The 21,024-nt window shown below is 45.3% G+C and overlaps 1 protein-coding gene across 3 annotated transcripts; it reads right to left on the bottom strand.

The window, feature by feature from the left end:
• Window positions 1–1,071: 1,071 nt before the first annotated feature.
• LOC120650289 (protein NETWORKED 1D-like) lies at window positions 1,072–9,794 on the bottom strand. Of its 3 annotated transcripts, none has more exons than XM_039927348.1 (6): window positions 8,910–9,794; window positions 7,508–7,741; window positions 6,120–6,467; window positions 4,722–6,043; window positions 2,804–4,576; window positions 1,072–2,506 (listed from the first exon to the last, which is right to left on the bottom strand). In XM_039927348.1, exons 2-6 carry the CDS (start codon window positions 7,608–7,610, stop codon window positions 1,457–1,459), a joined length of 4,596 nt encoding a protein of 1,531 aa, XP_039783282.1. In that variant the 5' UTR covers window positions 7,611–7,741; window positions 8,910–9,794; the 3' UTR covers window positions 1,072–1,456. The 3 variants fall into 3 exon arrangements, with proteins under 3 accessions (XP_039783282.1, XP_039783285.1, XP_039783283.1); XM_039927351.1 differs by having other exon boundaries at window positions 9,383–9,517; XM_039927349.1 differs by lacking the exon at window positions 8,910–9,794 and adding an exon at window positions 8,265–8,375.
• Between the last annotated feature and the right edge of the window lie 11,230 nt (window positions 9,795–21,024).

Raw genomic sequence — 21,024 nt, 5'->3', positions numbered from 1 at the left:
TATTATACGCGCTAGCGCTGGCACTTGCGATGGTGGTCTTGGAAGGGTCAAGAAGCTTGATCCTTTCCGCACGAGGTTTCTTAGAGCTAAGAGCAAGTGACCTGAGCAAACATGGAACCATGCAATGCATGCATGCATGCCGTGCCTGGCCTAGTTTGACCAGGGTCAGATAGCAGCGTGGGCCTTATATGGTTTGGCCAAGCAGATCTTGCAGATGACATGTACCTCTCGGGGTAATAACGTAATGTCCACTACTATACTGCACCAAATCAGGACCACACATCTAGAGAGAGAGAGAGAGAGAGAGAGAGAGAGAGAGAGAGAGATGTACAGGCAGTACTGTGTCGTTGTTTTACTGTAGATGAAGGCACGGCATACAGTGGGATCTGCAACTGCAAGAACACACAGTTTTATTTGTGTCCAAACAATGCGAGTTAGGTTACCAAAAACGCTTCCAAGTGGTGCGGCCACCGACTAGCTTTGAACTAGATTAATCAGAGGTCCTCGTCATGTGCGCCAACCCAATATGCAATGACCAGAACACGAGTCTGTTGATCTCTTCTCCTCTTGACATGGTAATCGATCACTACTAAAGGACACACGATACTAAACAAGTGGCACCACAAGGTTCAGTAAAAAGCACGGGAAGAATAGAAGTCTTTCATACAGTGTGGCACAGGACGACTGACGACAAAACCGTTGAAAAAGAGGACACATCACATGTGAACATATATAGCTAAACCTTGAGATGATGCTATTATTCTACTAACTCATTATTAGGATTGACATTCATGCCTGCTGGAGGACCTCAGGGTAGCAATCTCACTAGGCTATGAAAAAGGCACGAAAAGGATGGAGCATTTCAGAATTGAGATGTAAGACTACCTACCCCTTTCCAGCGTCAGGAGATGCATGTAAGATGGGTATGCTCATGGGAGGACGACGACCCTGTCAAAAGATATACGAATGCTCAAACGATGGATCAACAGCTCACCGACAAGATGTTCGTCACATTTTTTTTTTTGAGAGGAGATGTTCGTCACATTTATGGTGTAACCAGACTAGACAACCTTGCAACAGCAAAAATAGCACAGCTCTTTTTTCATATCATGTTTGTACAGAAATTCACATGGTAATGTAATGTCCTCCAAGATTCGATTAAATGTAAACCCTATCCTGTAAGGAAAAACTTCTGCTGTAACCAAGATTAACTTTAGACCAACTATGGACATGATGATCAGAATCTACAAGGAACAAATGTTAGCAATAATTTTACAAGCCAACAGTCATTTATAACAGATGGTTATTATCCATGGCTACCATGTACAAACCCTTATACATCCACTCATTTACCCATAAAGAGCATGAACAAAATAGATGACTTGATGCAATTCTGAAGCTGACAAGATTGGCCTTCCATTGCGCCTTTTAAAAAAGAAGCGGCGTGAAAGGTGAGTTAGTCATCGATGGTTTTCGCTCTCATGCAACCACAAGGCGAGCTTCTCTGTTGTTTGCGACTGTCCCGCCTTCGACCATAGAGATACTCTACGAGCTGCACTTTGGACCGCCGCTGCAGTGCTTTTGAAGTCTTTCTGCTACTCTGTTCCTCCTCGTATTTCAGCAGAGCCTGTTGGACCTTCTGCATTTCCACCTCCAGCCTCCCGATCTTCTCAGACATCTTCCTTGCACGCTCCAAAATCTTCCGCTGATGTCTGCTCCTCAAGTCGGTGTTTTCCGCGTCAAGACCGTCAGTGGAGGTGAACTCCTCGGCCTTCTTGGATAGTTTACTATTGGTATCAATTAACTGCATGATGGTACCCTCAGCTTCTCTTATTTGGTATCTGACACTCTCGAGCTCAAGCTCTTCAGATGTTTCAGCATTTGTTTTAAGTTCTTGGATGCTTGACTGGAGGGCATTGAGCCTCTGTGCATCAGAAGATAACCTTTCAACGACCTTGTTTTTCCACTCCTGGTGTGGCTCTGTGGTGGCCAACCTTGGAAGCTCTTGCTTGTCAATGCTGAGCTCTTTCACAACCATTTGGTTGTTGTCTCTCCCAAATGACTCACTTTGTGGTGGCCTTAAGTTATCAGCCATATGTCCATGGCTTGGCCCAACAATGCCGCGAAGGTTGACCATGTTGTCATCTACTTGAGCTAAACTTTTCTTTTCCTGGTCAAATGGACTAGTTCTACGGCCCGAAGAAGTTTGGATGAGGTCAAGTTGTATGTCTTTTAGCATTTGTTCGTAATTCATTTCAATTGTATCATCATCCAAGATCTCCTTGAGCTTCAGCACCTCAATCTTCTTCTTTGCTTCCTGCAAATTGGCGTTGAAATCAAGCCTCTCTTGTTCAAGAAGGACACCAGTATCTGTGACAACCTTCTGAAGTGCTTTGATTGTTCCATGCAATTTCTGCAACTCCATGTCCTTCACCATCCTCATTGCATTTTCATCACCACTGGATCGCATGGAGGTCTTCAGAAATTTAGGCGATGACACATTTTCCTAAAATAGGAAACAATCATAATGAGTTCCAGAATGTTTTTTCTTTGCGCAAGTATAAATTTAAGATTTCTCATGCATATCATTACGAGCTAGAGCTGCTATACTCTGCAATCACTGTGTACTATTTAAAGTCTATTTGACTCTTGCTTAAACTGAAGGTTAGGAGAAAATAGCTAAGCAAACTGCGTTAAGTCATTAGTAGAAAAGACTTATTAGAGAATAGCAAATATGATACTAAAGCAGGAACTATATATGATCCTTAGATCTTGAATAAAACATAAAAGAGGGGATGGATACCTCCATTCTGAGCTTATTTGATTGCAAGCAGTCATTGGCAAGGGACAAGGTTTGCTCTTCCAGGGCACTGACTTCAGTCTGCAATGATCCTAACATCACGAAATCACCATTTAAATCGACCTTGAGTCTTCTGTTTTCAATCTCAACAGCATTCAGTTTGTCCTTGAGCTCATCTACATACGAGTTTCTTTGTATGATTTCTTCCTTCAGTACTTCCTTCTGTACCATGGCACTTATCTCAAAACTCTCGCATGTTATGATGAGCTCAAGGACCTTCTCCTTGAACAGAGCTGCATTCATGATGGCCATCTGCATGTTAGCCAGCAATTTCATGATCTCCTCATCGCAAGCTCTGATGTCGAACACAGTGTTCTCCTTGCTCCTAAGCATTTCCACTTCATTCCTCAACTTAAATACCTCATCCTGTAGCATTTCATTTGACTCCTGAAAATTAGTATCGCCGAATTCTTTGTGTTGTTCCACCTCCATGTTTACATGGTAATCTTGGGTTTTTCTGTCAGAATTCAGAAGACTGGCATCTCTCCACCCTGGATGTCTTTTTTCTGCAGCAGTTTGCACAATAGACCCACCATAAACACTCATGGTTCTACTTAGTTCTTTGCCAAGGTGATTGTTCTCAATTCCTCTGTCTCCAAGCCTCTTGTTCATCATCTTGATCTCCTGATAAAGTTCATTGCCTGCTGTTTGTAGGCAGCCAAAATTACTATGCAAAGACTTCAGCTGCAATGTCCTCTCTTCATGAAGACTTCTAAAGATCACACTGAGGATATCTTTGCTGACTGCTTCAGTAACAAGATTGCTGAAGTCATGTTCAAACATTTTACGTTTCTCAATGGAGTCATTTAATTCATTTGACAGAAAAGAGTTCGCTTGTAACAGCTTGGTCATCTCACTCTGCAATGACCTCCTGGACTCCTGCAGTTCTGACAGCCTTCCAACTAAGAACTTTGCCTCAGCCTTTAGCTCATCCACTTTATGGTTACGAGCCTCTACTTCTTCCAAGAACTCATCACTTATCTTCATAATTTCCTCTTTTTCTCTCTGCAGCTGGAGAAGTTCATCATTCTTTGTCTGCTGATCTTGCTTCAAGACATTCCGCTCTGACCTCAAGTCAGCCACCTCTTGTCCAAAATGCTCCAGAATTGTAACCACAAGTGATTTCTCAACAAGCTCATTCTGCTTCACATCCTGGGCATCGGATACATTATTTAGCAGGCAGCTTATCTCATTCAAGATGAGCTGCACAATGATTTCAAGCTTCATTTGGTCTAGTGATTCATACTTACGATCTAAATGCAATACTCTCACCACTGAGTCAATTCCTTCAGTTAGTTTCTGATTATGCTGTGATAAGTTGAACATTTTACCCTCCTGGACCTTGCATGTTTCTTTCTTCTCTTTCAACTGTGCTGAGATCTCAGAATTTACTTCCACCATGTCATTCAAACACTGTTGCAATACAAAAATCTCTATCTGAGCTTTGACAATCTTGAGCTCCTCTTCTCCAAGCTGCACCTCTCTATTCCTGCCCTCTTGCACTAATAAGCTAATCTTTTTCTGCAGAGCATCGAATCGAGTGTTGCTTGAGTGTGTACTATCTTCATGCTCTTTCCTCTCAAGCCTGATCTGTTCCTGTAGCTCGATCACTTCATCAAGCACCGAGTCCTTCTCCTTCTGAAGATCTGAGTGCCTCCTTTCTAGTTCTCTGTACTGCCTTTCCAAATTCAGTAGAGTGACAGTGATGCTGTCAACCTGAAATAAAAATGGTAGCACTCAGAAGGTAGAAAAAATTATTTCTTATGAGAACTAGAAAATATTTTTTTAAAGCCTATCCCAACTTGCTTGGAAGTAAAAGGTGGTGGTTGTGGTGTTGAAAAATAATAATTTTCAGACATACCTGGCGGACAAGAGTTTTCTTCTCAGATTGAAGTATAGAGTTCTGATTTTGGAGTGCCTGCGAAGATTCTTTTAGTTCTTTCAACTTCCTCCTCAAACTCTCAAGCTCAGCGTTAGAGTCAGATAATGAATTTTCCAAGAAAACATTCTTCTCCAGTAGCTCCTCCATGGTCTGAGAAACTACCTCAATCTGTGCAATAAGCACAGCTCGTTCAGACTGATGAGTGGTAATCTTGGATTTCAGGTGCATGCATGATTCTTCTAATGCCACCTTGTTCTCCCTCAACCCCTCAAGCTCGTTGGTTGCAGCTGACAAAGATTTCTCTAACTGCGCATTCGTCTCTGACATCCTCTCCAACTGTCTAAGGTTGTCAACATGCAGAAGTTCAATGCTCTCATGGTTCTTGGCAATCTCTTTCAGCTCAGCATTGCCATCCCTCAACTCTTGTGCCAGTGCTTGTAGAGATTCTACATTCAAGTTAACAGATTGTATTTGTTCCTTAATTGAAGAGTGTTTCCTCTCGAAGTCAGTCCTATCCTCTTTAAGGTAAGAAAGCTCATGTTGAAGTTTCTTTCTTTCTTCCAAATGTTGGCAAACCTCTTCCTCCAGTCTTCTTTGCGCATTCTTCATGGAAATTATCTCATCCTGCAAACGAATTATCACTGCTGCAGAACAGTGGCTTTGATCATTCAACTTTTGGTTCTCTTCCAGAATCTTATCCAATTCTTTCTGAAGGACAACTTTACTTTCTTCAATGTCCCTTATCTTGCATACCTCACTCTGCTTCTCAAGAGCCAAATGTCTCAGTTTGTCTTGTGCCAGTAGTAATTGCTTCTCCAAAGAGAGTTGTGTCATTTCTGCTTGCATACGCTTGAGATGCTCTTCTTCTGTAGAGATTTGAAGCTTTTCTAGCTCGGCTTGTTTATCATTTAGCTCATCATGCTTCTGTTTCAACAAAAGTTTCAGATTATCTAGCTCTAAGCACAAGTCTTGATTAGATCTTTCAAGCAGAAAAAAATGTTCATCTCCTTTGCCCAAAGCCTGTGGCACAGTTTGCATCTCCTCTTTAAGCCTGTTGAACTTCTCCTGGGTATGCATAATTTCAGATTTGAGGTTTTGTAATCTAGCAGTTGATTGTTGGCACAGTGAAACTGCAGCTTCCTTCTCTGCTTCTTGTCGAGCGAGGGACTCCTTGAGGTGAAGGATCTCACACTCAGCTTTGTTACTATGCTCTAACATGGATGAGATCCGGTCCTTGAGGTCTTGGTTTTCCGCTGATAAGCTTGCTAGTTCTTTATGCAGCCTCTCGTACTCCTGGTCATCTGCAAGAACACATTTTATTTGACATGGACTATATTTTTCAATGTTACATTAACCACCAAAAATTTGCAGCCCTACCTTTATTACGCTTTTTTGGATCGCTAGCATTGATGAAAGAGAGGAAATATGGAGACATGTCTGGATTGTCCACGTCCGTTTCAATCGAAGCAGTTTCTGCCGGGAGATCATCATCCAAGTCCATTAGAACCTGATCAGGAAATGCTTCTGCTATCTTTCGATGTGCTTGTCGAAGTTCTCCTGCTGCATGATCATATCTTTCTGCTAAAGCTCGGTATGCACGGTACAACTCCTCAAGTAAGGCCATTAGCTCAGGTCGCCTTCGGTAGTACATTTCTGCTCTTTTTGCAAATGATTCAGCATCTTCTTCAATGATCCTGATCATCAGTTTAATTTTGCTATCCATATCTGCATTTATCAAGCATTCAAGAAAAAGCAAACTTTTTAGAAACAAAAGGAAGGTTAATTGAAGTACTACTACTATGTTATAAGCAGACATGATATTACTGCTGATGAGTTCCCAGAAAGACCAATTAAAAAATGTACTCTTATGTTAAATGTCTAAGACAAGCAGGCATCATACTAGAGCAAGTAGTACAGCCTAGAGCAGTAGCTATTATAGCCTAAATATTGTTGCATTTTCTAACATAGTGGTAACAAGTCATATGTTGATGAGGTACATTGCTCTGCAGCTGAAGTTGATATTGTGTATCACAGTGCTTAACTGCTAGATTAATATGAAATAATGATATCAGACTAGAATATGGTGATTGATTATAGAAGCCTCCGGAAGTCCTAAACCAAGATATAATGATTCCAGAAGACCTAACTAATGTCATATACCAGCATTTATGTCCATGTGATTTCTCAATATTCTAATGAGAATTGCACAGATACCATCACAGTGACGTCATTTTCAGATCATATTATGTAGAAGCTTCTAAGAAACTGTATATATCTTACAAAAAGGATACATGTCACATTTGTACTTGGAACCATTAAGTGATGACAAACTGGCAATCAGCACAAGGTGACTGACGCTGTGGATTATCTTTAGCAAATGCCACAAAGTGTGAAGAATTTAGAATGTAAAATAGTTTTTTTTATGCTTTAGAATGTGTACCAAAATAATAAAATATCTTATTTAAGAGTTCTCAATAAGAAATGTGAATCTTGGACAACAATAAGGCTACAGCCGATCTAGAGAATTAAATCAATTGCAGTTTCGTCAATTATCACTAAAACTTAAACTCTGCATTTATGCAGATTAAGTTAAACTCCCATGAAACTGATTGTGGAATTTGGCTTCTTTCCCCGTTCCAATTTTTCATTTAGAATTGATTGCAATTTTAGAGAACAGCACACAGTCTGCTCAGTTCCTAGAATTCAAATGGGTCTAAGTGTCTGACATATAAGAAAATTCCCATAAATTCTTTGAAATAGTTTACCTGAAAGATTTTCTTGTAGCCATTTTGAGTTCTTTGGGCAAATATGGCTGTCCCACCACCATGAATATTTGCGCCTTGTATTGGTTGGCGACGTCGATGCCATTGTGCCAACAAGTCAGTAAGAAGAGATGTTCTTTAACTTCTCACAAAGAACGGTTTGGTCCTTTGTAATTCCAAGACCAGTGAAAGGAGAAAGCAACAAGAAGCAATCACAATTTAACACCAGCTAATTACCTGCAATATAACAAAAACCCTCAAACTCTTAGCATCAAGCACAAAATGAAGCATTCTTAGCGTGGAAAAAGAATAACAAAGTACGCAACTATCTCAGACAGCAATCATCCAAGATACTCCAGTCAAAGCTATTAATATCATCTAAACTTTCAATATGTTGAATAACTATAAATCCCAATTAGGAACTTGCGTTTCGTTTTGCCTCCCGTGAAGGGTGAAAGAAAACAACCATAAGGGCAGCAGAACTGCATGCACACCAATCTCCACAAATTTGGGCCACAATTTGCTACTATTTGGATCACATAATTTTAGGGGTGCAATATGAAGGATATAGAGAGTCAAGCAATCATCTGAAGGATGATCAATCAGAAGAGATGGAAGAGACTTTTTTTTGGGTGGTGGTGGTGGGGGGGGGGGGGGGTGCAGGAATGTCAAGAAAAGCAAACCAAAACAATACACCATAAGTGGACTATTCCAGAAGTTGAGGAAATCAGAACTTCAGAAGAAGCTCAAGGTTCCTCACCAACTGCTCGACAATCGCCAAAACAAGAACAGATGCGATGTTGCTTGCAGAACTAGGAAACGAAGCCATCGGGCAGCAATAATAGAGGAAAGGAAATGACAGGGGAAGGGTGGGGCAGCGACAAGAAAACCCAACAACCCACATAAAAAAAAAAAGATGCCCCTCAACCCAATCACTGCCCAGCTCCCAGATGCCCCCAAGAAATGCAGGTGGAATTCCAACCCATCAGGAAAGAACCGGCATTGATTGCTCGGCTGCTGTAATAATCGGGTGATCAAACCGGATATGGAAAGCAAATTCTTGAGATTTTTTTTTTCAGAATAATGAAGACCAGATTCTGCTCAGCTCGAGAGGCACTAACTGAATACGTGAAGCAACTATGATCCTAAAACCATTGGCAGAAAGAGAGAGCATTGACAGATTTACAAGGCGCAATCTTTGAGGGGAAAGAATTACAATTGGCCGGAGAAGCTATGAAGCAGCACGGCGATGATGAGGAGCAGAAGGCCCCAAAAAGAAGTGCAAAAAGGCAATCTTGCAGAAGAAAACGGAAACAGAACATCATCAAAGGAGGCTACAGCAAAAATCATGAGGAGGGTAGCGTGAGGAAAAAGTGAACTAAACGAAGGAAAGGCTAACGCATACCATGAGCAAGGGGCGAGCGAGGGGAGGTGGCGACGCTGCTTGCTGTTGAGACCGGCGGTGGCAGCTGCAACCCACGAGAGATTCAGCTGCTCCCCGTCTCGCCGCTACGGCGCCATCTCCCTCGCCCCCCGCTGCCTCGGAGCAAATGCGGTAGCGGCGAGCGGCGGCGGCGGCGGCGGCAACGGGCGTGAACCCCGGGATCGGATCGGAGAGTGGGGAGCGGGGGGCGGTGACGGCGATTTAGTCGTGGGTTTGTTCACGCACTCGGTACTGATCCCGGTAAGCAAGGACAGGGTAGCAAGTGCTGGACTCCCTCTCCGATTCCGGGTGGGAGCGAAGGAAAAGGGATTTGTCTGCTGGTGAGTTCTTGGCTGGATTTGGCTGGCGCGGCGCACCAGCGCTGGTCTTGTCTGTGCGTGGGGGTTGGGGGCCGACGGCGACGGGCGGCTCGGCGCGATGATGCGTGTGTGTACCTGACGCTGTCGGGCCTGGATTGCCGGCGCTGTCCTCCGGCCCCGAGGGTAGGGGCTCGCATGCGCGCGCAGGGAAAATGGAGGCGGAATGAATTGGAATTGCGCGAGCGAGGAGGAATGATGGGCGGGCGAGGAGGAATGATTAGATCTTTTTGGATGATTCTTGGCATGAGGCGTACTATTTATTATATGTTAATGAAGATTACTGCTGCTGACTAATGATTCTTTTTTTCCCTCGTGTGGCGCACTCGCTCGTGCTGTTTGCTATTGCAACGGCGGAGAAAGAAAATGCTGCAGGGATCGAGCAGGTCCTTCGGTCTTCAGTGATCTAGCTGGTGGTCGCTTGTGTTTTGAATTTTGATCGTGCCCACGCCAGCTCACAGCAGAGGGAGCAGGTGCCGCCACAGCATTATGGAGGTCGAGCTAGCAGTAGCACCCCGCTGATCAGTTTGGATCAGAACGTCGGATGCTCAGGTCAAATGTTACCAAATATGCAGAGGAAACTTTTCCCTTTTTAATTTGTGAATTCCAAATAAACTTCGTGTAGAGATACCATCGTACCAAGAGTTGAAAATGATGGGTGCAGTCGTTCACGCCTGCACCGTCACACAAAGAGAGAAGAATTCGAGTCGTGCAAAGTTGTTTTGGAAGCTCCAAAGTTCCAATTAGCACTGGAGCATTCATCGCTGCTCTCCAAAGGAACAAGAGCACGGCCGGGTCGATAAATGGAACCCTGCATCTTTTTCCCCCTCACCTCATGCTGAGTTGCTGTACAATAATAATCGCCACAATAAGATGATTTTTTCCCTTACATGTCCTGTCAAGAAACAATGCAGACCCAGGGGACCCATCCAGCACTGAAAATGAGGGACCGAAAGGACAACCAGAGGGGGGTGAATGAGAGCCAAATGAAAATTCTTGCAAACACACCAACACAGTGTGGAATATCCCAGAAAACACACCCAACCCTAGAGTCCTAGGCATAGTGTGGAATAGCTATGGAGGAGCTACACCAACACAAAAACCCTATGAACAAATAAGAACGACTGCGGAAGCAAACACGAGAAAACAGCGCAGAAAATGGCACGGTATAACTCACCGGTTGATCCGACGCACTGATTTGAATAGCGTCGGTTCAACCGCTGGTCAGAGCCGGTAGCAGAGAAAAGCAAGCACCGGTTGAACCGATGCTACGGTTCAAACAGCGTTGGTTCAACCGACGATGGTGCACCGGATAAACCGACAAATTCAGAGTAGAACGCCGGAGCAGTTGTCCAGAGTGGCAACAAAACTGAACTGAACACCCACCGGTTGAACTGACGTTCACCGAATCCTATACACCGGTCAAACGGTCAGATCAGTAGCAAAAAGACACTCGCCGGTTGAACCGATGCACTTAGGAGAGAAAGCACCAGTGCAACCAGACGTCAAGCAGAAAACACTAAAGTGTGAAACACCTACTCACCGGTTGAACCGACGCCAATGAGCACAAGCGTCGGTTTAACCGGTGCTCGGAAGAACTCTGTCCAGAGACGTTTTTCAGCCCGCGTTCTTCCAAGAACTCAATGATCGAGTGGCCAAATCAAGTCCAAATCTCATCAAATTTTGCAGGCATGATCACAAGGAACTTGTAAACACGTCCACGGAAGGAATCGACGAATTACTCCATGGTTTGGGAGAAATCGACGAAATCCTAAGCAAGATTGGGGTTTTCTCAAGAACGCCAAAAAGTCGATACGAAGAGACTCGTGATTCCGGGGGGTTTTGCACTAGGCTAGACGGATTAGAATCACCTCAAAGAGTCACACAATCACCACGAAACGACCTCTCATCTCGCACTCAAGAATCAACAAAGGAAAATCAAAATTCGACCAAACAAGGCACAAGATGAACGAAATCGGAGTGAATTCAAAACCCCGGAGGGCACAAGGAGGGATGGGCCTCCTTTCCCGAACAATTCACAAACAAACTCTTCACAAATCCATGGCTAAAATCCCTAATACTAGAGAGGAGAGGGAAGGGACAGGAAGGAGGAGGAGGGCGCCAGAGCCAGGGGCGGCGTGCTACTCAGGTGCTGGAAAGAGAGAGAGAGGAGGGGGGAGAGAGATATTTATCCCCCACTAACTCTAGACTAAAAGACTAAATTACCCCTAGACTTAACTGACACTAGAAAGCCCGTAGGGGCAAAACTGGAAAAAGATACAGTGACTCATCCGACGGTCGAGGTTCTTTCTTCGAGTCGAAGTCTTCTCCGCGATGCCGCCGTGTGGATGAAGATCCGGTTCGCGGTTTGGGGGGGTCCGCGAAACCCGGGTAGGTGGCCGGTTTTGAGAAAACCGCCAAAATTCCACGTGCGGGAAGATTCCCGCCTCCACGCCGTGGCCCTAGACGTCGTTCCCGCCTCGGCCTTCTGACGGCCCTAGATGCCGCCCGACGCCCGTCACCTCCTCGCCCGCAGCGAGGCCCTAGACGCCGTCGACACCTGTCACCTCCGTCAGTCCCGAGACCGACGCCCGTGCCTCAACGACTTGGCGTCTTCAACCGCCGTCTGCCTCCTTGGTTTTGTGGCGCAAACCAAGAAACCCGCCTTCCGTCGCCGCTTGAGCCCTCGATCCAGGAGTGGACGCCACAACTGCCGCCCGGCCTGAGCTCCTCCACAGCAACTTCTCCGTCGACACTCGACGCCCGTGTACCTGCAACCCAAAGACCAAGCGCACGATCACACCGCACGGTTGACAATTCACTCATCACAAGCAGGATAGAGCACTCAGCATTCCTCAGAAAAAATATACTAGTATTTATCTAGTAGGTTGCTTTGCCTGTAATCCACATATAGCAACCACTACACCTTTTACTTAGCTTGGTAGTAGAGTAGTCTATACCTTTTTACCCTCCTCGCTGGTTTCTAAAATCGTTTTTTTTACAGTATAAAAAGATGGCTTTCAAACTTTCTCCAGGGCCCTCCACTACTGCGACATGGCAACCAGAGAACTATATTCATTCCTTGAGAAAAAGAAAGAAAGTGAACGCTTGCTATTCAAAGGTAGACATCTTGTATCCATCATGTGCGCTTGACACTGCACTGTGCAGTGCGTATGTAGATTTTTTTTTAGCAAAGTGCGTATGTAGATGGGAGCCGGCCTGCATCATGGCATGGCAGCATCTTGGACCAGGAAATTAAATTAAGTTTGTTGCGTGTCCAAATCGCTCGCATGTTACGCATAGTACACGCGCTGCTAATACATGGCCATGGCGCCCCTTAATCAGTACTGCTCTTGTTGATCTCGATGTCGTTCGAGCACCGCCGTTTATACCAATCACACAACATGCAGTCTATGTTCATGTGCTTGCACGCAGCGTGGCCATAGCATCGATCTGTCGGCAAAACTGTTAATTTCATTTGGTCATTTGGAGCAAGATCAGCATAAAGTACACTTTGTCTCAAAAAAAAATCACGTGGATAAAAAATATAAGGGATAAACATCTTTGTCCAACTTGTACTGCTTTTCAGCTTATTATTACTCGTCAGACACTAACCCAGCAAGTAATCTACTTTGTCACAACGCCATTGCTTGCCCTGTATACTGTCCCGGCCACCGACAGTCTCGCAGCCAACACTGTGCACAGCACTGAATCGCTTTGCTGAAAATATTGCAGCACGAATTGATCGGGATCGATGCTTGGTGGGTCATCATCAAAAGGTAGAACAGCTGATTAGAGCCGTCCCTTTAATTTAGTTGTTATACAAAGGGAACAGGAGAGAATATGCTTTGATTTTTTTTTTTGGGAGTGGAGGTGTGGAGGAAAGAATTCGCCGACAATTTTGGCTCTTGCCATTACCAGGCCGCCCGTCAGGTATCAGGTTCTCTCCAGATCTGCACTGGATCGGCGCCAATGATGAGACGCTGCCTGCAGTAGTACTGGCCATGAAACAGATGTCTCTTCGCGTTCAGAATCTGTGCATGCTCATACGCATTCGAGCTGGAGGGTAGTGGAGTACTCGAACCTGGACCGAGACCGGTGTGTTTGTGTATCCATGGTTTGGCTTTGGCACCGACGATTGATTAGATGTAGCTCGACTGAAAGGGAGAGGGAGACTTTGTAGACTTTGCACACCTTCCTGGCTTCAGCAGAGTATGTGTTGAATTATTTTATCTACAACGAGGCCACACATGAGCAGAGAAGGTTGCTTGGCTTGGGAGCTGGAGCACCATGAGTCCATGACCATTCTTCACTCCTCAGACCGAGGAGGAGAGGAAATGAAGGGTAGTGGGCATTCAGGTGCAGTATCACCAACAAAGCCTTGATAGATGCTCCTGAATCCTGATCGATGAACCGCTAAATTCTCCTCCTACTATTGCGTGTCCCATGTGTTTTAGATGCTACTGAATTAAACCAGCAGCACAAGCTACGGTGTTTTGAATGAATGCAAGCGTTCGTCTGCTCCGTTGGTTCGGCTACTGCACTAGCTTAGCTTTTGCTAGGCTTCTCGGCTAATTCAGATTCAGAAAATAAGTGGGCGGCGCCTTCTCGCCGGCTGCGGAGTCTCTCTCCGCAAGCCTTGGAGGTTGCAGTTGGCACACGAGGGAGCGCCGTCCCATCGTCATCCAACGGCTGCTGGGCGCAACACAATTGCTTTGCACGGATCCTAGCTATGGGATGACAGCCACCTATATTCGTTGACAAATTAGGCCAGCTATAATAGAAGAGTACTTTGACCTACAGATCCGTAAGTTGGGGCCGGGATCCTATAGTAAACTCCATCTGATGTACAGCTAGTGAGGTAACCTAATGCGCATATAGCCCTAGCAGTACTAACTATTGTTAATTTTCAGCACTCCCGGCGTCAATAATATGCTTAGAAGGACAAACATTCGCCAAATAGATTACCAATAATATAATAGGGGAATTAAGCATGAACGCACACATATAGAGCATAAAACAAACGTGTGGATGGTTGAACGGTTGCAAACTTAGTGCGAGTATACATGGTACGCTAATCGTTGTTTCCGCCCTGAGGAATGTTGAGTACTCTATCCTACTTGTGATGAGTGAATTGTCAACCGTGTGGTGTGATCGTGCGCTTGGTTTTTTATTGCAGGTACACGGGCGTCAAGTGTCGAAGGAGAACTGCCGTGGAGGTGCTGTGGCCGATGGACCGTGCGGTGGACGGCGGTGAAGGGCAGCCGGGACCGGAGCTCAGGCCGGGCGGCAGCTGTGGTGTTCACTCCTGGATCGAGGGCGCAAGCGGCGACAGAAGTCGAGTTTCTTGGTTTGCGCCACAAAACCAAAGAGCCGGACGGCGGTTGAAGACGCCAAGTCGTGGAGGCATGGAAGTCGGTCTCGGGACTGACGGAGGCGACGGGCGTCGACGGCGTCTAGGGCCTCGCTACGGGCGAGGAGGTGACGGGCGTCGGGCGGCGTCTAGGACCGTCAGAAGGTCGAGGCGGGAACGACGTCTAGGGCCACGGTGTGGAGGCGAGAATCTTCCCGCACGTGGAGTTTTTGCGGTTTTCTCAAAACCGTCCATCTACCCGGGTTTCGCGGACCCTCCAAAACCGCGAACCGGATCTTCATCCACACGGCGGCATCGCGGAGAAGACTTCGACTCGAAGAAAGAACCTCGACCGTCGGATGAGTCCTTGTATCTTTTTCCAGTTTTGCCCCTACGGGCTTTCTAGTGTTTAATTGAGTCTAGGGGTAGTTTAGTCTTTTGGGTTGAGAGTTGTTGGGGTTAAAAACCCCCTCACCCCCTCTCCCTCTCTCTCCTTTTTTTTGGCCTGGACAGCACGCCACCTTCTGTGCGCCCTCCTCTTCTCCTCCCTGTTCCTCTCAGTTCCTCTCATTTCCTCTCAAGAGTTAGGGATTTTAGTCATGGATTGTTAAGTTCTTGTACGTGAATTGATTGAGAAAGGAGGCCCTTCCCTCCTTGTGTCCTCGGGGCGTTTGTTTTCGTTCAATTCGGTACATCTCATGAGCTCTTTGTGATGGATTTTTTATTTCCGTTTGTGTGTCCATGATGAACGAATTTGTGGTGGTTCTCTGAGCTCTTTGTGTGAATCCACGCTCTATTGCTTGGTACAAATCTCTTTGGATTCACGAGCTCTTTCAAATCGACGTTTTTGCGTTCTTGAGAAAACCCCGCTCTTGCTCCGATTTTCTTCGATTCCTCTTAATCCGTAAGGACTCGTTGAAATCTTTTAGGGATGTATTCTTGAAGTCATCATCTTCATCTCCCCAAAATTTGAGCTCTTTTGGACTTGATTTGATCGTCCAATCGTCAAGTTTTTCAAAGATCGCGGGCTGGAAAAACCCAGTTCTGCTCTGGCAGGATTTTTCGTTATCGTCGGTTGAACCGACATTTGCACTCTTTTGCGTCGGATCAACCGGTGAGTGGTTTTTTCATGCATTAGGGTTTTCTGCTGATTCGTCTGTTGCACTGGTGCTTTAGCTATCCACGGGCATCGGTTCAACCGGTGAAGCCTCACCAGCTTTCCCCACGTGCTGTTTAACTCGTTTGACCGGCGTATAGAAATTTCATAGCGTCGGTTCATCCGGTGCATTGTTGGATTCATTTTGCCGCTCCTCTGAACAACTGCACCGGCGCATTGGAGTTGAACTCGTCGGATCAACCGGTGCTCATTAGTCCATTTTGAAGTCTCTCTGGACAACTGCACCGGTGTTCGTTTTGGATTTTGTCGGTTTATCCGGTGTGCTATCGTCGGTTGAACCGATGCTGTTTGAACCATAGCATTGGTTTAACCGGTGAGTGCTTCCTCTCTGCTGCCGGCTCTGTGACGTCGGTTGAATCGGTGGAGTACTTCTTCACACGTCGGTTTAACCGGTGTTAGTATACTGTGCTGATTTTGGTGCTTATTCTTCGCTCTTGATCCGATCTTTTCGCAGCTTATTTCTAGAGTTTTTGTTTGGTGTCTAGCTCTGCTATAGCTACACTTGCACACTCTAAAAGTGAGGGTTGGGTGCGCACTTGGGATCTTAAGCTGAGCTTCAGATTGCGATAAATTTTGATCGGCTTCCATTCACCCCCTTTTGGTCGCCAATTTCAATCCCTCACGCCCCAATTAAATTGTCGAGCAGCAATGATCCTTCAACATACATTGCCTCCATCAGCCGTTCAACGTACCTATACCTACATTGCCTGCATCAGTGTCCGTTGGAAAATAATGCTACGACAGGAGTTTTTTTTTTTTTGCATTTTCAGGGGCTTTGAGAAACATCAGTTGGACTTGGATTTTTTTTCCTTCTTGTAAAACTTGGCCACGTTTCGAATAAGGGAACAAAATATCACTGGTTCCGTTCACTTCTCTCATGGTTTGCAAGTATGCATGCAAATTCTATTTGCATATTTGTACTTTCAAATACGGAGTGTGTAGAAGTATATTGTTAGTAGGAGGATTTTTTTAGATAAAATCAATCCTAGTATACAATACGTCTACCGACGACGACTCCTGCTGCATGTGTGGTCACTGGTCAAAGTGAGGTGGAGCCGTTGGGCAGATAGTCTGATAGATATTCCTAGCTACATGATACCGGCGTTTCGTCCGTACCGTACGTATCCCTCGGGCAGTTAGGCGTCCGCAATTTTTGCAATTCAGCCTTTTTCACAAAAAAATTTCACATATAGTTTTTTTTGTAACTTTTTGTACAAATGGACCCTGGAGGTCAGCGCCGTAAACTACGGCGCCGAGCTAACACGTCTCGACGCCACAGATCACGGCGCCGAGGTGCCACGCTCGCACAATCACCTGGCCAACCTGGCATCTGACGTGGCCCTAGGCTCGACGCCGTGGATCTTGGCGCCGAGATCGGCGCCACCGTTCTCGGTACCGAGCCCTTTTTACCATCGGGCAAAGGGGGCAGTCAATCCATTTGACCGCGCCGCCCGCCCGCCGTTTACCGCGCCCCAGCCCTCACCCCCGCCGCCGCCGTCGTCCCTCCCCGCCGGGGCCGCGCGCCGTCGTCCCCGAAGCAAGGCACCGGGGCCGGGCGCCATCGTCGTCGCCCCTCCCCCGGAACCAGGCACCGGGGCGGGGCGCCTTCCTCCCCGGCCCCGCCCTCGGCCCCGCACACGCCGCCGTCGTCCGCAGTCGTCCTCCCCGCCTCAGCCCTCGCCCACCGTCCCCAGCCTTGGCCCTCCCCCGAAACCAGGCGCCGGGGCCGCGGCCGGCCGCTGTGTTCCGCGGCCTGCTGCCGCGCCCCGGCTGGAGCCGACGCCGGGGTGGGGGAGGCGAGGCCCGCCGGCGGTTGAGGCCCCCTCCAAGGTACAGAAGTTTTTCTTTTTTTTGCTTAATAGTAACACTGAATATTAATGTAATTAGTTGATTTGAGATAGTTGTTTACTACAACTAGTTTGATCGATATTTAGTTGACATACTTAGCTATCAATTTATGTAGTTTAGTTATCAATTTTATTTAGAAAATGAAGGTAGTAATGGACGATAATTAGTTTTCTTAGAAAATTACTATAGTTAGGTATCAAGTTATATAGAAAATTTATTTACTTCATCTTTAGAAGTCTTTTTGGATTATAATTAGTTTAGTTCACATAGTTATTTAGTATAATTAGTTTAGTAGTTATAGTTATTGACTATAATTAGGTTAGTTGATATAGTTATTGATTACAATTAGGTTAGTGGATATATTTACTTATGTAGTTCACTAATATTTTTAGAAATGTTAAAGTTCAAAAGGATGATATTTAGTTTAGTTAGGAAATTAATACAATTAGCTATCAAGTTTAGATAGAAAATTTATGTATAGTGATATGAGCAAGTTTAGTTAAGAAATACGTCAATCTAATTACAAGTTTCGTGTCGTGCACACCAACTAGATGGACAATGCAGTGACCGTTTATCATGGAGGAATTGTGGAGACAGATCAGCTTTCTGTAAGCATCTAGGCCCTCAAGGTATGTTTCGGTGATTAATGACAACCATTATTGTGACTAATGAGTTTGTGCAGCTTAAAAGATCATTATCGCTCATTTGGTCATATGTCAAAAGAGGCCCCTCAATTTCATTATTCAAAAAGGCGATCTCGGTATTCAACTCAATTTTATGTCAAGGCTAAGGATCTTTCTAGTCCTAAGTGTCACAAGGTTGAGAAGGACACTTAGGTTAGTATAGGTTTTATAGTTTTGTAGTGATCGCACTATTAAGAGGGGTTAAAGCTTAGTAACTTGAGCATGGACATGGTCATTTGAAAATGGATGCACACTATGGTCACTCAGGATTCTAGAAGTTCAAATAAGTGGTTCTCAAACTATATCTCAAGAATATTTGGATTTCATTCAAGACTCAAATCAGAAAAGACAAAATCAGAAAAAGTCTATACACCGGTTTAACCGACGCTCTCAATTTTCCATACGTCGGTTAAACGAAGTCAGCAGAGTCTGGACAAATTCAATACACCGGTTAAACCGACGTGTTTGAATTTAACGTCGGTGCATTGGTCCAGAGTTGGTTTTTCCAAGGAAATTCAAGTTCTATTCACCGGATTAACCGACGCTGTTTGAATCAAGACGTCGGTGCAATGGACCAGTGAGATGGTTTTTTCAGAGGAATTTAAAAGTTGTACTCACCGGTTAAACCGACGATAGGTTTGAGTTAACGTCGGTGCAGTTGTCCAGAGACTTGGTTTTTCAGTGGTTCAGTGGACAACTACACTCACCGGTTAAACCGATGCTACGTCGGTTAATCTGCCCCAGTTGTAACGGCTAGTTTTCAGAAGAGGCAGTTTACATTCACCGGTTAAACCGACGATGATAATGGGGGGTACGTCGGATTAACCGGCGCTACGCAGTTTTCTGGCAGCTTTTCTCCAACGGCTCTATTTGTGTGAGCTGCCTATATATACCCCTCCAATGGGTCATTTCGCCCACTCTTGACACCAGGCAACATCCAAACACTCATACCATAGTCAAGAGCCACCTTGAGCTTCATCATTCACATACTTGTGCTTTCAATCAATCAAGAAGCAAGATTAAGGACTTGAGTAGAGAGAAGCTAGTGTGCATCCATTCTTGGTGATCGATTCTTGCTCAAGTGAAGGCCTTAGCTTGTTACTCTTGGTGATTGGCATCACCTAGGCGATCTTGGTGATCGAGGTGTTTCTCGCGGAGCTTGCCAAGGATTGTGGGAGCCCGGAGAAGAAGATTGTATGTGGCTTGATCTCCACCACGCCGGGATGGTGAACGGAGACTCTTAGTGAGCGCCCTCGTCTCGGTGACTTGGGAGGTGACAATACTCTTTGTGAGTGTCACAACGTGGATTAGGGGTGTGTGCCAACACATCGATACCACGGGAAAAAATCCGGTTGTCTCTTGTCCATTCCTTTTATTCAAGCATTTTCTTTCATGCAATTTACTCATGTGCTTGACTTAGAGATCATAACTTAGCTCTACCTTGCTAGGCTTGTGTTAGAAGCTTAGTTATCCGGTTGGTGAATTGGTGCCCTACTAGCATTGCATAGATTAAGGTTGCTTTACTCTGTTTTAGAATTTGAAAAAGGCCCAATTCACCCCCCCTCTTGGTCCATCGATCCTTACAATTGGTATCAGAGCCTCGTTGCTCATTTGGATCATTAGGCTTCACCGCCTAGAGCTATGGCCAAGATGGGTGGTTCGCCGCCTCACTTCGAGGGCAAGAACTTTGCCTATTGGAAAGTTCGCATGGCCGCATACCTTGATGCGATTGCCCCCGAAGTATGGTTGGCGACTAAGACCGGGTTCACCGGAACTCCCACCACCGAACAATTAAAATGGAATGCTAAGACTAGAAATGCAATTTTCGAAGCCATTAGTGAGGAAGTCTTTGCTAGAGTTAATGGCATGGACTTAGCAAGTGATATATGGAAAGAACTAATTGAAATTCATGAAGGCTCCACAAAAGTCCGTGAACAAAAATATCACTTGTTTAGAGCTAAGTATGATTCTTTTAAAATGCTAGCTCATGAAAATTGCAATGATATGTACTCTCGCTTGAATGTCATTGTCAAGGACATTAATGCACTTGAAATATCCAAAATTGACAGTGCCTCCATCAATCGCAAGATTCTCATGCTCCTCCCGAAGCCCAAGTATAACATCATCAATGCTATGCTTCAAAAGGAGAATCTTGACACAATGGAAGTAGGAGAACTTGTGGGCGAAATTCGCGCTCATGAGATGAGTATCCTTGGTATGTCCGAAGAGCCAACTTCAAGCAAATCAATTGCTCTAAAGACCAAGGCAAACAAAGCCCGCAAGCTCAAGATGATCAAGCAAGATTCAAGCTCAAGCAATGAAGAAGATGATCATCATGAAAGCTCATCCGATGTTGAAGATGATGGAGAGCTTGCTCTTATGATGAGAAAGTTCACCCGCTTGAATGACAAGATCAACAAGAAGGGGTTCAACTTTGACTCTAAAAAGGGAATGTTCCGGCCAATGGATGTCAAGAACAAAATTTGCTACAATTGTGGAGAAAAAGGTCACATCCGTCCAAATTGCCCCAAGCCGGACAAAAGAAACAAGGATCACAAGAGCAAGCATCGCCATGATTCAAGCGATGATGAAGAAGAAGAAAGGAAGAACAAAAACTAGAGACTTGGGAAGAAAAAGAGCCATGACAAGAAGACCAAGC

This window comes from Panicum virgatum, chromosome 9K (assembly GCF_016808335.1).
Source record: "Panicum virgatum strain AP13 chromosome 9K, P.virgatum_v5, whole genome shotgun sequence".
Lineage (NCBI taxonomy): Eukaryota > Viridiplantae > Streptophyta > Magnoliopsida > Poales > Poaceae > Panicum > Panicum virgatum.
This window is presented reverse-complemented; position numbering and strand designations above follow the sequence as displayed.